General features: G+C 45.5%; 1 protein-coding gene across 5 annotated transcripts in view; it reads right to left on the bottom strand.

The window, feature by feature from the left end:
• pora (P450 (cytochrome) oxidoreductase a) overlaps positions 1–11,812 on the bottom strand; it is a 28,526-nt gene extending 16,714 nt beyond the window's left edge. Inside the window, exons 1-2 of one of the 5 annotated variants that reach the window (XM_037547353.1) lie at positions 11,242–11,812; positions 7,505–7,690 (exon numbers count right to left, since the gene is read on the bottom strand). In XM_037547353.1, coding sequence (XP_037403250.1) covers positions 7,505–7,680 — 176 coding nt within the window. In that variant the 5' untranslated portion in view covers positions 7,681–7,690; positions 11,242–11,812. Of the gene's footprint in view, positions 1–897; positions 1,119–6,445; positions 6,604–7,504; positions 7,691–11,241 lie in introns of those variants that run through there. The other 4 variants (XM_037547352.1, XM_037547355.1, XM_037547356.1 and 1 more) reach the window with 4 other exon arrangements.
• Between the last annotated feature and the right edge of the window lie 1,674 nt (positions 11,813–13,486).

Genomic DNA, 13,486 nt, shown 5'->3' with positions numbered 1-13,486 from the left:
AGAGGACGAGCTGAACAGCCTTTTCTGGATCACTGCAATCTAATATCTGCTTACAGAAGAAACCAGCCGACTGAAGTGAAGCCAGTTTTTAATAAGGAAGCATTAAAAAACCTTTCTAACCCAGAAAAGGTTCCTGGCTTGAATGTATGGCTGTATAAAAAGCCTCAAGTGGTCTAAAATCTTCACATCCTGCCGAGTTTCTTTAAGCACAGCACGTCTTTTAACACGTTGAAAGTTCTTAAGCGGCTCTTCTGTTGTTGTTTTTTTAAGAGTGCAGCAGCAACACTGGGCAAGTGTGGAGTGGAGATCAACGTAAATATCGTCAACGTCCGAAAAAACATCTCCAAGTCAGCTCTCCTTCACACTGAGTGAAAAATCTCCTGATAAAAAGTCCAACAGAAATGCTCCAAACCACTTCCAGAAAACATCTCACGCTGGCTTACGTTAAAGGTTACGAACATTTCTGCCCTCTACTGTTACTCGCTGGGAGATTCGTGGGTTTTTTGGAGAGCCACCATTTATCAGACCTCATTTAAAGAGACAGAAGCCGGAGGAACCTCTGAAACATCCGTACAGCATTCCATCACACATTCCTCACGCCAGGCCGGATCGTCTGGACACTGACTCAGCAGGTAAGAGGAAGCCGGTCAACAGTATTAGATTTCAAACATTCTCTGACTAACTTCCATTACGGAACTCCCACTTTCTGCATTCTCAACAACGGCTTTCTCCTGCAGGCCCTGTTAATCACACAGACCCGTTCAGACAGACAGACAGACAGACAGACAGACAGACCTAAAACACCCAGTCAACCGAAGGGTTGAGTCACTGTTACACATACAGACCAAACAGTGAAACACTGCCGCTTGTCTGGTTAAGACGGCGTCCTGAACTGACCTCTCCGCTGCTGCCACTCTGTCCTGAGGCAAAGAGAACATGCACCCCATGACTGGAGACCCCCAGGATTTACAGCAGATCAGACTCAGATCAGCGACTCAGGAAGATCAGCTGGAAAAAGTTCTAGCTGAAACGTCCATCACGTCCAACTGGAGGCTCTTCTCAAACAGCAGACATGGACTGAGACGGCTGTTCTACTTGGTCCCTCTCTCTCTCTCTCTCTCTCTCTCTCTCCCTTTCTCTATCCCTTTTACCTCCCTCTCTCTGCCTCTCTCTGTCCCCTCCCCACTTTCCCTGATTTTTCTCACTCCCTTCTCTCTCTTTTTCTCTCTCTCTCTCTCTTCCTCTCTCTCACTCTTTTTTTTACTCTTTCTCTCCCAACCTTGCCCTCCACCCCATCGCCCCCCAAACCCCACCTCTGCCTCCACACTGGGTCTCTGTTTCCACAGAGAATAGTTGGCTACAACATCTGGCAAGAGCAGCGAAAGCAATGGGTGTCAAGAACATTTCCCACGGATCCTGTAAAGCAGCCTGTGGCGCGGTCACTGTTGATTATATTAGGAATTGATTAATTCAGAACTTGAGTGATCTGTTTTTTATTTAAAGGCCAAACAATAAAAATGGAAACTATGAAGAGCTTTTCAAAGATCCCGCTATACTTCACTGGAGAGGGATGAGAAAATAAAAAACGAGCCAGAAAACCTAAAATAAACGTCATCATCACGCAAACTGACAACTAATCCTTTTCACAGAGAAGAGAAATTGAATTGACTTTTCAAATGTAACTGAGCGGTTCTCCCCAGTAGCCTGACTATGGAATCCCCACTCAACCTCCCCACTTCTGTTCCTCTCACACTACAGGGAAACCACACCCCCTCACATTTACCACACCCCCTCACATAACACGTGGTGCTGGGCTGAACCCGCGGGCAGTGAAAGTGTGGAGGTGCTGTGTCCTTCACTCTGTTCTCCTCCTACATGGCCTGCTGTTAGTCTGTGTGTGTGTGTGTGTGTGTGTGCGTGTGTGTGTGTGTGTCTACAACATGGACAGGCTGCTGACTGGCTACAGCTGCTAAAGAGAAACTCTACACTGGACACTTGTGATATTTTAAACACCTGGTAAAACATTTTAAACCCTCACAGAGCAGGTACTGTCTGGGTGGTGGATCATTCTCAGCACTGCAGTAACACTGAAGTGATGGTGGTGTGTTAGTGTGTGTTGTGCTGGTGCGAGTGGATCAGACACAGCAGTGCTGCTGGAGTTTTTAAACACTGTGTCCACTCACTGTCCACTCTATTAGACACTCCTACCTTGTCGGTCCACCTTGTAGATGTAAAGTCAGAGACGACAGCTCATCTGCTGCTGCACAGTTTGTGTTGGTCATCCTCTAGTCCTTCATCAGTGGTCACAGGACGCTGTTGGCTGGATATTTTTGGTTGGTGGGCCGTTCTCAGTCCAGCAGTGACACTGAGGTGTTTAAAAACTCCAGCAGCACTGCTGTGTCTGATCCACTCAGACCAGCACAACACACACTAACACACCACCACCACGTCAGTGTTACTGCAGCGCTGAGAATGACCCACCACCCAAATAGTACCTGCTCTGTGAGGGTCCATGGGGGTCCTGACCACTGAAGAACAGGGTAACAGAGTATCAGAGAAACAGATGGACTACAGTCTGTAACTGTAGAACTACAGAGTGCAGCTATACGGTCAGTGGGGCTGATAAAGTGGACAGTGAGCGTAGAAACAGGGAGGTGGTCAGACTGTTACGCCTGACCGGTGTATGTTGCTGGAGAAACTGCAGACCGAACCTCAGGAGCTCTATCAGACTTCGGCGCAGCAGCACAAAGCCAGAGCACAATGTCTAAACACACTGGAGAGTTAATGGGAGCCAGACTGGAGGAAGTGGAGTGAATTGGAGGAGGTTTCCTTTCCTGCTCTGCAAACACCTCCTCTTCCTGAAACCTGCATTTCTTCAGTTATCGGCCACTTCCTCCTGCAGTTCTCCTTAGTGCTACTCTTCCCAAGGCCAAAAAACGCCAGAGGGAGAAACGCCACAAGCTTCTGAGAAAACAGGATCGCTTTTATCAGAGGAAGCGTCGCTTTTAAAGGGGAACTCCACCCGTTTTTCAAAATTTCTCCCTAATTCAGTTGCTGAGATATAAACAAGGTAATTCTGGTTTGGTTGAAATGCTACACTGTAGAGAAACGTACCACCTTTTTAATAGGGATGACAGCAAAACGTTCGGTGAGCCTTATGTGGTATTAATAACGTTACATTTCCTGAAAATTGTGTTTTTTTGCAGGTATTTACAAAATACGTCTTCTTCATAAAATACAGGCCAAAACCTCATAATAAAATGATCATAACACATCAAGGCAACAGGCAGCATATTTATTATCACTTCACCTAGGAACTTTCTGTGAGGAGCTTTTAGAGGTGGACGTCTGGTTCCCATCACCACCACTGTGAACGCCTCTGACTCGGTAAGTTTATCCTAGAATGTTTCGAGTCGAACCTCTCAGAATTTTTTTTCATGAAGAAATTACAAAACGTAATGCAATAAAAATGCAAATAAAAAACACAAAGCAGTGATTTGTGAACCCACTTGGACCTGTACCTGAAGGAAAGCAGGGCGGAGGCTTTTTAAGTTGAGGAATGTTTCAAAAAAACATCTTCAATATGTGCTGCAGCCATGCTTCGGTGTAAAAGGAGCATCCAGAAAAGGCCTAGTCCTTTATGAGCAAGGAGGGGTCAAGCCTCACCACTTGCTGGGTAGCAAGAAGCTGTCACCTCACAGCAAGAAGGGCCTGGGTTCGATTCCCCGACCGGGCAACCAGGGTCCTCTCTGTGTGGAGTTAGAGTGTTCTTCCCGTGTCTGTGTGGGATTCCTACGGTTTCCTCCTGCAGTCCAAACACGTGCAATCCTGCCAAATGGATATGCTTAACTGCCCCTTGGTGCGCGTGTGAATGTATATGTCCGTTTGTGATGGACTGGCAACCTTTTCTTTCTGTAATACTGATTGTTCTGTAAAGCTGCTTTGTGACAACGTCTATTGTAAAAAGCGCTGTATAAATAAATTTTGCTTGCATGCTGTCCAGGGTGTTTCCTGCCTTCCGATAGGCTCCAGCTCCCCTGCGACCCAGAAGGATAAGCGGATTCATTTCACCATTTACAGGGCATAATATTATCCAAAAACAATATTAGCCTAAAACCCACAACTGAACGTCCATGCTCTTTGATCCCTCAGATGCCACTGCTTTAAAATCGGCCGGCTTTTGTGATGGAGATCACCGACCAGGCTCAGGAATACTTTGACAAACTGTGAATGAACAGCGTTCGCCGAAGATGAAAGTCAAAACTGTACCGTGCACAGCAGAAGCTATAAGTCAACAACATTCAGAAACGCTGCCCATTTCTCTGGGCTTGAGCTCATCTGAAATAGACCGATGCTCAGTGGAAACGTGTGTCGTGTATGTTGTTCAAAAGTTCAGCTTCTGTCATGGGACGGTGGGTCATTAGTGATTAACCACTAACGTTAAACACATTTTACAACATGTGCTGCCTTCATGGGCTGGAGGTCAGGGAACCGGCCCTGTGACCAGAAGGTCAGCGGTTCGATCCCCTGAGCCCACAGTCCATGACTGAGGTGTCCTTGAGCAAGACACCTAACCCCCAACTGCTCCCCGGGCGCTGTGGGTAGGGCTGCCCACCGCTCCGGGCAAGTGTGCTCACTACCCCCTAGTGTGTGTGTGTGGTGTTTCACTGAACTGATGGGTTAAATGCGGATGTGAAATTTCTCCGTTGTGGGACTAATAAGGGTCACTTAACCTTCAGCCCCCAACTGGTCATTAGGTGCTGTGAAAAGAAGAGGTGATGTAACACCGTGGTAAAGATGCTTCTGGAACGTGTGGCTTCTGGAATGTGTGGCAGGCATCCAGTCGGGTGCATATTTACAAAAAATACAATAACTTGATAAGGTACATGTTGAAATATGGCGTTTACAATTTAATGCAGGTCACACAGAGTTCACTGATCACTGCTTTCTTGCATTCACATGCTGACAAAACTTCTTTTTGGAATTATTTCTAAAAAAAAAAAGTACATAAATAACATCAGCATTTGTCACTTTTTTTTTTGCTTTTTCTATTTTGCTTGTCAGCACAGACACTGAGCAGTGATATACTGTAATTAATGACAACAGTAAGAGCAAAATTCATCTGACCAGCAGCCTGGAAGGTGCATTTCACAATCCTTTCTGATTAAAATCGTCAGTCTTTTAATAAGCCTTAGGTGAGATTAATGATTAACCACAGCAACAATCCTATATGATCACAGGACACTTACACTTTGATCTCATTTTCCTGTTTTATATATATATATATATATATATTAAATCAGCTCCACTGACCGTATAGCTGCACTCTGTAGTTCTACAGTTACAGACTGTAGTCCATCTGTTTCTCTGATACTCTGTTACCCTGTTCTTCAGTGGTCAGGACCCCCATGGACCCTCACAGAGCAGGTACTGTTGGGCTGGTTCGAGTGGATCAGACACAGCAGTGCTGCTGGAGTTTTTAAACACCTCAGTGTCGCTGCTGGACTGAGAATAGTCCACCAACCAAAAATATCCAGCCAACAGCGTCCTGTGGGCAGCGTCCTGTGGGCAGCGTCCTGTGGGCAGCGTCCTGTGACCACTGATGAAGGACCAGAGGATGACCAACACAAACTGTGCAGCAGCAGATGAGCTGTCGTCTCTGACTTTACATCTACAAGGTGGACCGACAAGGTAGGAGTGTCTAATAGAGTGGACAGTGAGTGGACACAGTGTTTAAAAACTCCAGCAGCACTGCTGTGTCTGATCCACTCAGACCATCACAACACACACTAACACACCACCACGTCAGTGTCACTGCAGTAATGAGAATGACCCACCACCCCAACAGTACCTGCTCTGTGAGGGTCACAAAATGTAACAAAATATATTTTACTGTGATTTTTTTCTTTCACTGTGTTTGATGTGAGCTTCGCAGGAACGGTTCGCAAAACATCCACTCATTTCAGGATTAGCAGGGGCTGCAACACTGACACAGCGTAAACACACAGTCTGTTAACTCCACCACGTTGACCCACTGACCGCCAGCTCAACCACACTGTGGTTACAGAACGAGCCACGGAGCAAAAAGGACGCTCTGTTTAAACTCGGTCAAAGGTCTGCAGGGACCAGGCCTGAATGACGGCCCCTTCCTCTTCAACTGTTATCAGTGTTTGCAATGTTATCGGTCAAACAAACACACAGAGGTCAAACAAACGCACAGCGGTCAAACAAACACACAGCGGTCAAACAAACACACAGCGCTCAGACGCGGCGCTGGGACGCTTACGGACGCAATCTGTGTCTCCTTTATTTATTACTTTCCAAGCTAATGTCATCATCTACCCATTCCTGTCTATCAGAAAAGTGATCTAGTAGGTGGAATTGGAAATGGATAAATTGGGGAGAAAACTGGGTAAAAATAATCTATATATATATAAAGACTTACATGAGGAGAGTAAAGGTGCTCAAACATTAGTGAGTCTTTCCTTTATGTAGGTCAGTATTTCACTGACGCCCAAGCAGGTTAGGCTGAGTTTGTCTTTTGAATGGCGGCAGGTTTTGAACACTTTCCGTCTCTTTCCACCACGTTCTCCGTGCTTAATTCTGGAATTTACAACACAACAGTACATTTTGTAACCAAGAGGCAATTTCTGACCGATCATTCAGAACGTCCATCACATTAACCACATTCTTGATGTCGGTCACTTTGCAAAGGCAGCGTTGAAGATCTCAGATGTGCATCTGGATGGAACGCGAAGTAAAACTGGGTTAGGTGAACGTTTTTTAGTCGGGCCCAAAGTCTTGATTTTCAAGCTACAGTATAGCTGAAATTATAAACCTCTGAATATCGTCACGGTCCGAAAAAAAAACCATGTACCTCCAAAATACTACGTTTCCTAGAAGAGCACAAAAACGTTCCGTACCTTTACTGAAAGTTAAGCCAAAGAGGTTTATTCCAAGTGATTTGGGAGCATTTCTATTGGTCCACTCGTCATGACGTTTTCACAGAATATAGAAAATAACGAAAATGGAGATACTTGTTTTCATCTGGACAGCGGCAATATGGTAAAGCACAATTTCCACAATACATAAACTAAGAAAATTCATTTAGAAACAAATGATGCCAGAGGTGTCCCGAGACTTTGGAGCACTGCAGCTTCACAAAGTTATTACACACTAACTTCTATATTCTATATTTTATTAAATGTTACTGCAGCTTTTAATGTTTCTAACCTCTAAATGTCTCTAACTCAGTGTAGCACTACACACAATCTATAACAGCATACCGGGACAGGACCTGAGGACGTTGTTTACACACAGGTCAAAACTACCAAACCGCCCCAACTTCCCCAGCCCAGCGCTCCAGCCTCACCCTCTGTATATTAAATAGTGCTGCCGCTCTTCTAAATCTGCCGTGCCTATTTTGTCCAAACCTGAAGCCGAAATGTCCTGAGAATCATCAGAAAAGCGCATTAAGTGTTTAAACGGAGCGTAAGGCCCTTACCCTGCTGTGAGGGGCGTCCTTATCTCTGGGACCGGCGCTGGCCTCCTGCGAGAGAGGAGCCAGTAGATAAGCAGGCCGGCGATGAGGGAGAAGACGAAGATTATCAGGGAGCTGACGAGCGCCTCAGGCTCCTCCTTCTGACCTGTGGGGTCACTCCTAACTTCAGGCTCTGCCATGTTTCTTCACCTTGGAGAAGGAATGAGCAGCTGAAAGCACTGAATGACTGAATGAATGACTGAATGAATGACTGACTGACTGAATGACTGAATGAATGACTGATTGGTCATAAGTTCTTTCACTCAGTTCAGTTTTATTCTTTTAGCGTTCTATAAAGCAGCTTCACATTAAATGACCCATGTCAGCAGAACGTCCCTCACTTGGTTCATAACAAAAGATGTAGTTATTATTGTTGAGGTATGAAATTATTTTTCAAGTGTTAAAACACAATATTATCAACTTTTAAAATCACTGTTTTTATGATGTCACAAAAAACAAGGCAGTTTAAGCCCCTCCCCAGTTTAGCCCCGCCCATGCATGCTGAAGGTATAAGGAGTGTTCCCGCCCCAACTGTTTTTTGATTGGGGCGCAATGTAGGACAGCCAATCAGAAGTGAGACTATTCAAATACATCAGTCTTAAAGGCACAGTAACAGACAGGGAGGTCATGCTCATGTAAAAATGCTAAATAAACCCACACTCATGTTAGAATTGGACCCCTATAGAACAGCGCTGGACTAGGCCGGTTGGTAGGATCCATGAGCAGGTTTTACTGTGACAGACAAAGGAACAAAAACCTGAATCGGGGCAGAGCAGAGGGTCAGAGGCCAAAAAGACAAACAGATCTAAGACAGGCAAAAATATATATAAGACAAACCGTTAAAGAGAAAAAGCTCATGATTGTAGTGACACACCAACAAAGCTTCGCAACGAGTGGACCGAGAGTGAGAGTATTTATAAGGGAGTTGATGAACGGAGACTGACAACAGGCGTGGGTGAGTGGCAGTCAGAATTCTGGAGAAGATGACCTCTGGTGGCCAGCTCGGGAACTGCATACGGCTCTTCTACTGCCCAGATCAGTAGGTAATAATAAAATAATCCTCCTCTACAGTAAAATAAAGCTCTGCTGATCCTTCAACACAGTTTAACAGTAAATGGTCTTAAACGCTGGAGTTAATGTAGAACTGCTGATTCACCCTTTAACCCTGAAGATCAGCGCAGACGGCTGGTCACCATAGCAACACAGACAACAGTCTCGCCCAGCTAGTAGCTACGAAACGGCAAAGAGAGAGATTTAAGACGGACATCGATAATCTGGAGACGAACGGACTGATCAGTGTTTATAGTCACTCCAGCTGGTTTCCTGAAACAGCGAGAAACTGACCAACACTAAAAAGTCACCAAGTTGAAGTCGCTTCTCATTCTTCATTTTCACTTTTCCCGTTCCACCTTAAATGGTCCAACAGTTTGCTTCATAGTTAGCTACATTCTGGGGCGTCAGGCACCTTTTAAGGTGGAACAGGAAAATTAGAACAAGAAGCTGATGAATGAGAAGCGACTTCAGCCTCGTAAAAAAAAGCTGAGAGACTTTTTACAAGAAAATTTCTACTTTTGTGGGAAAGTTTCTTGCCGGAGATGCGAGAAAAGCAGCTGTAGCTGAGCTGAAGCTCAAAGCTTAAAGTCGGCTTCCGTTTATATTTTATATATATATCATATGTTAGATCATACTAACACATTGGCACATACCAAGAGGACACCATCCACTGCATTTCACAGTCAAACTTCCTACTTTCCACTCAGCTATTTATCTGATAGACAATGAACAAAAGAAAACAAACCACGTTCAGTAAAATATGAAAGAACGTGTTTCACTTTCAGAAGGAAATCAAGCCAAACACTGAATCCCGCCCCTAAATACCAAATGTCCAATCATAGCTTAGCAACTGTAACTAGGCCCAGCCAACTCGGATAAGCTTCCAGAATGAGAGAAAATGTTGAAATGTTGTGTTTTTATTTTTTTAATCAGATTCTGGTTTGGATTGGGAGTGAAACTCCATGCATTCCCTAAACTGAGGATGCCAGAGGAGAAACGTTGGGTTGTTTGAATGTCTAGCAATGCTTTTATCTTTGATGCTGAAGCACATTTAACAGCAATATCTTACATTTTATAAAACAATATGAACAATATAAATATAAAAACTGATATTTGACAGTCAAAGTATCTCTTCCTTCACTTCAGCACTGGATTCTTGCCCTTTGTCCACCACTGAGCGCAGCTGTGGCAGCAAGACGTGTTTACGGTGTTACAGTGGCCCCAAAGTGGCCCAGTGGACATTTCTCAGTTCTGTTCAGTCCCAGGGCAGGGCAGGGCAGGGCACTCTCGGAAGAGTGAGGTACAGCAGCTTGTAATGAGATTGTAATGCTCTTATAAGCTGGACGTCTGCGCCCCCTACTGGATCCTGAGAGTAGTGACACTACAGACGCAGAGAGTCTTCTTCTTTCGGCTGCTCCCTTTAGGGGTCGCCACAGCGGATCATCTGCCTCCATCTTGCCCTATCCACTGCCTCCTCTACTTTCACACCAACCATCTCAGTGTCCACCTTCACTACATCCATAAACCTTCTCTGAGGTCTACCTCTTCTCCTTCTACCCGAAAGCTCCATCTCCAACATCCTTTGCCCAATATATCCACTATTCCTCCTCAACACATGTCCAAACCACCTCAACCTGGCCTCTCTGGCTTTATCTCCACCTGCTCCACCTTCACTGTCCCTCTGATCTGCTCATTTCTAATCTTGTCCATCCTGGTCACTCCCAACAAAAATCTCAGCATCTTCATCTCCGCCACCTCCAGCTCAGCCTCCTGTCTTTTAGACAGAGCCACAGTCTCCAAACCAAACATCATAGCAGGACGCACTGCTGTCTTGTAGACCTTCCCTTTCACTCTTGCTGCTGTCCTTCTGTCACACATCAGCCCTGACACCCGTCTCCACCCACTCCATCCTGCCTGCACCCTCTTCTTCACCTCTTTTCTACACTGTCCATTGCTCTGGATGGTTGACCCAAGATATTTGAAGTCATCCACCTTTACGACCTCTACTCCTTGCATCTTCACCTTTCCACCTGCCTCCCTCTCATTCACACACATGTATTCCGTCTTGTCTCTACTGACCTTCATTCCTCTCCTCTCCAGTGCAAACCTCCACCTGTCCAGACGCAGAGAGTACTGAGCAAAATTTCTTCGGTTTTGACAAAATGAGACGAGAAGCCTTTTATCTCTCTTTTATCTCTCTAAACGTTCTCTTTGCTGAATTGAGGCTCAAGAAGGTGTAACTGTTAAAATAACAGTTTCATTTTAAAATATAAATAAATTGTAACCATTCCATGTTTTTCAAGCGTGATATATCTGTAAACACTGGGGACACAGAAATGGGGCTTCTGTACAATAAATAGCAGCTACATTAGTTGATTGACAGGTTAGGGCACAAGGAAGGTCACTAGCCCAGACTGTGTGTCAGAGCTGACCACAAATAAACCTAATCAAACTGAATACTCCTCGTTTCCCATCTGACCCCAGTGTTAGTGCTGGGTTAGTAGCCTTAAAGGCCTTTTAGTGGAGTTTTAGCCCAGTGGAGTTGACCAGTGAGCTGCTCCTCTCCACTGACCACACACCTGGCCTGAAAACCTGCTGTTTGAGGTTATTACAGGTCCTATAACGGTTATGTTCCAGCAGCCACATACCTCCAGCGGTCAGCAGAAGAACACGGTCACGCTGGGTTGCTGGTATTACGTCACGATGGACAGCAGGGTTGCCAGTTCCCTCTCATAAAATCCCCCAGAGAAGCATAACTGCTTGGGCCGGGTCCTCCCGTATATGTTTGGGTTTCATCCATATAGACAGATATACATTCCGAGAGGACGCGTTGTCTCTTGTTCTCTATCTGAGGCGATGCGTCTGAGCGTCCGTCGTGCTGGAGAGGTCAAGATCCGCTCGTGAGCAGATTCACTCGTATTGAGAGACGAAGAGTCTCAGGATTAAATCAGCCACGACTTCCTTACTACTCCACCCATTTACACCACATCTGTTCAGTTATAATCCTCAGACTCGGATTAATCCAGACTCTCTTTAATAACTGACCGCGGTCATTAGCCGGCCGGTCCAGCAGGAAAGTATTCGGTCCGCACCTGATGTTAAAAACCGAGCTTAGTGTGAGAAACAGAAACACACACATCAGCAAATCCATCAATGAGTGAATCACTTCTGATATTAATACACAGAAAAATACAATAAACCCCCAAAACACGGCAAGAAGCACGGAGAGGAAGTCGGAGTTTTCCCGTTCCACCTTAAATGGAGCATCAGGCAGCATCCTGTTCGAATTTTCCCGTTCCACCTTAAATAGATATATACGGAGCCCCGCGGGTGACACCCTGTGTAAATAAAAATAATGCGTGGCCACGGCTTAGTAAGGCCTAGGAACAAGATAATTAAGTCGACTTAGTAAAGTGTGGGAACAGGATCCTAATATGTGGCCACGAGTTAGTAAGGCGTGGAATTGAGATGATTAAGTTGTGGCCATGGGAACGAGATCACAGCTTACTGTCCTGGCCATGCACTAGGATCTTGTTCCCACGCTTTACTAATTCATGGCCATGACTTAATTATCTTGTTCCCACATCTTACAGTGTGGCCAGGCATTATTTTTGTTCATGCAGGATGTCACCATGTAATTCGTTTCGAGAGGCTTTCATTGGTTTTGTTTAAATGTCTACATTCTCAGGATCTTCAGAGCGGTTTGGTGTGAAACTGTAGAGGAACTTACCGAACCTCAAGGTTCCTTCAGAGCCCAAACACAAGCCCGCCACACGATCCTCTCCGCCCGAGAAGGTATTTTAATTTCTATTGATATTAGCCCATTTCATAAGGTGCTGCACTACAGCCCCCAGCATGCACTGCAGCATAAGCCGTACCAACTCTCCTACCCCAACAACGGCCTACAGGACAGTGGTTTCACCTCAATTCTACGCAATTCTGCGCAATTCCACACCCTCGCAAAAAAAGCGTCCCCTCGCAAATGTTGCGATTTGGATGTTGGTCTGCTGGTCAACCAGCATGACCACGACCTGCACCAGGCCAGCATAAATGAGTAAGAAATGATTGCTGGTCCAAGACGCTTCTTCAGCAGGGTACCTCTCCACCACGACTGGATTTAAAACAAAACATTTTACGCCATTAAAACGTCAACAAAGTCATTCAGAGCGGTTTAATGTGAAATGGTTACTTCAGAGAAACGTGTGGTCATGATATAAACCAGGAATCCCAATGTTCACAATTTAAACACAGTGGTTTTATTACGTCCAGAGAACCGACACCTAGTCGTTCAAATGTAATGTTGATTATTATTATAAATATCTGGACACCTACTTTGCCTCACAAAGCCTTGCATGTACCTCTTCACTACAAGTGGACTTAAAAAAAGATGTTTTAGGCCAAAACCTTCAAAACTATCACAAAACACTGTCTTAGGTATCTGGCGGCATATTCATAACCTTTACCCATCCATCCATCCATCCATCCATTCATTCATTTTCTAAGCCGCTTCTCCGTCAGGGTCACGGGGGATGCTGGAGCCTATCCCAGCAGTCTTCGAGCAGAAGGCAGGATACACCCTGGACAGGTCGCCAGTCCATCGCAGGGCAGACAGACAGACACAGACAGTCACTCACACCTAGGGGCAGTTTAGCATGACCAATTGGCCTGACTGCATGTCTTTGTACTGTGGGAGGAAACCGGAGAACCCGGAGGAAACCCACGCAGACACGGGGAGAACATGCAAACTCCACACAGAGAGGAACCTGGTCGCCCGGCCGGGAATCGAACCCAGACCCTCCTCGCTGTGAGGCAACAACGCTACCCACCGCGCCACCGTGCCGCCCATAACCTTTACCTTTACATGTAATAACTTTCTGCAATGAAGCCTCTAAA

This window comes from Pygocentrus nattereri, chromosome 18 (genome assembly GCF_015220715.1).
Source record: "Pygocentrus nattereri isolate fPygNat1 chromosome 18, fPygNat1.pri, whole genome shotgun sequence".
Lineage (NCBI taxonomy): Eukaryota > Metazoa > Chordata > Actinopteri > Characiformes > Serrasalmidae > Pygocentrus > Pygocentrus nattereri.
The sequence above is the reverse complement of the archived record's forward strand: the minus strand, read 5'-3'. Positions and strand labels throughout refer to the sequence as shown.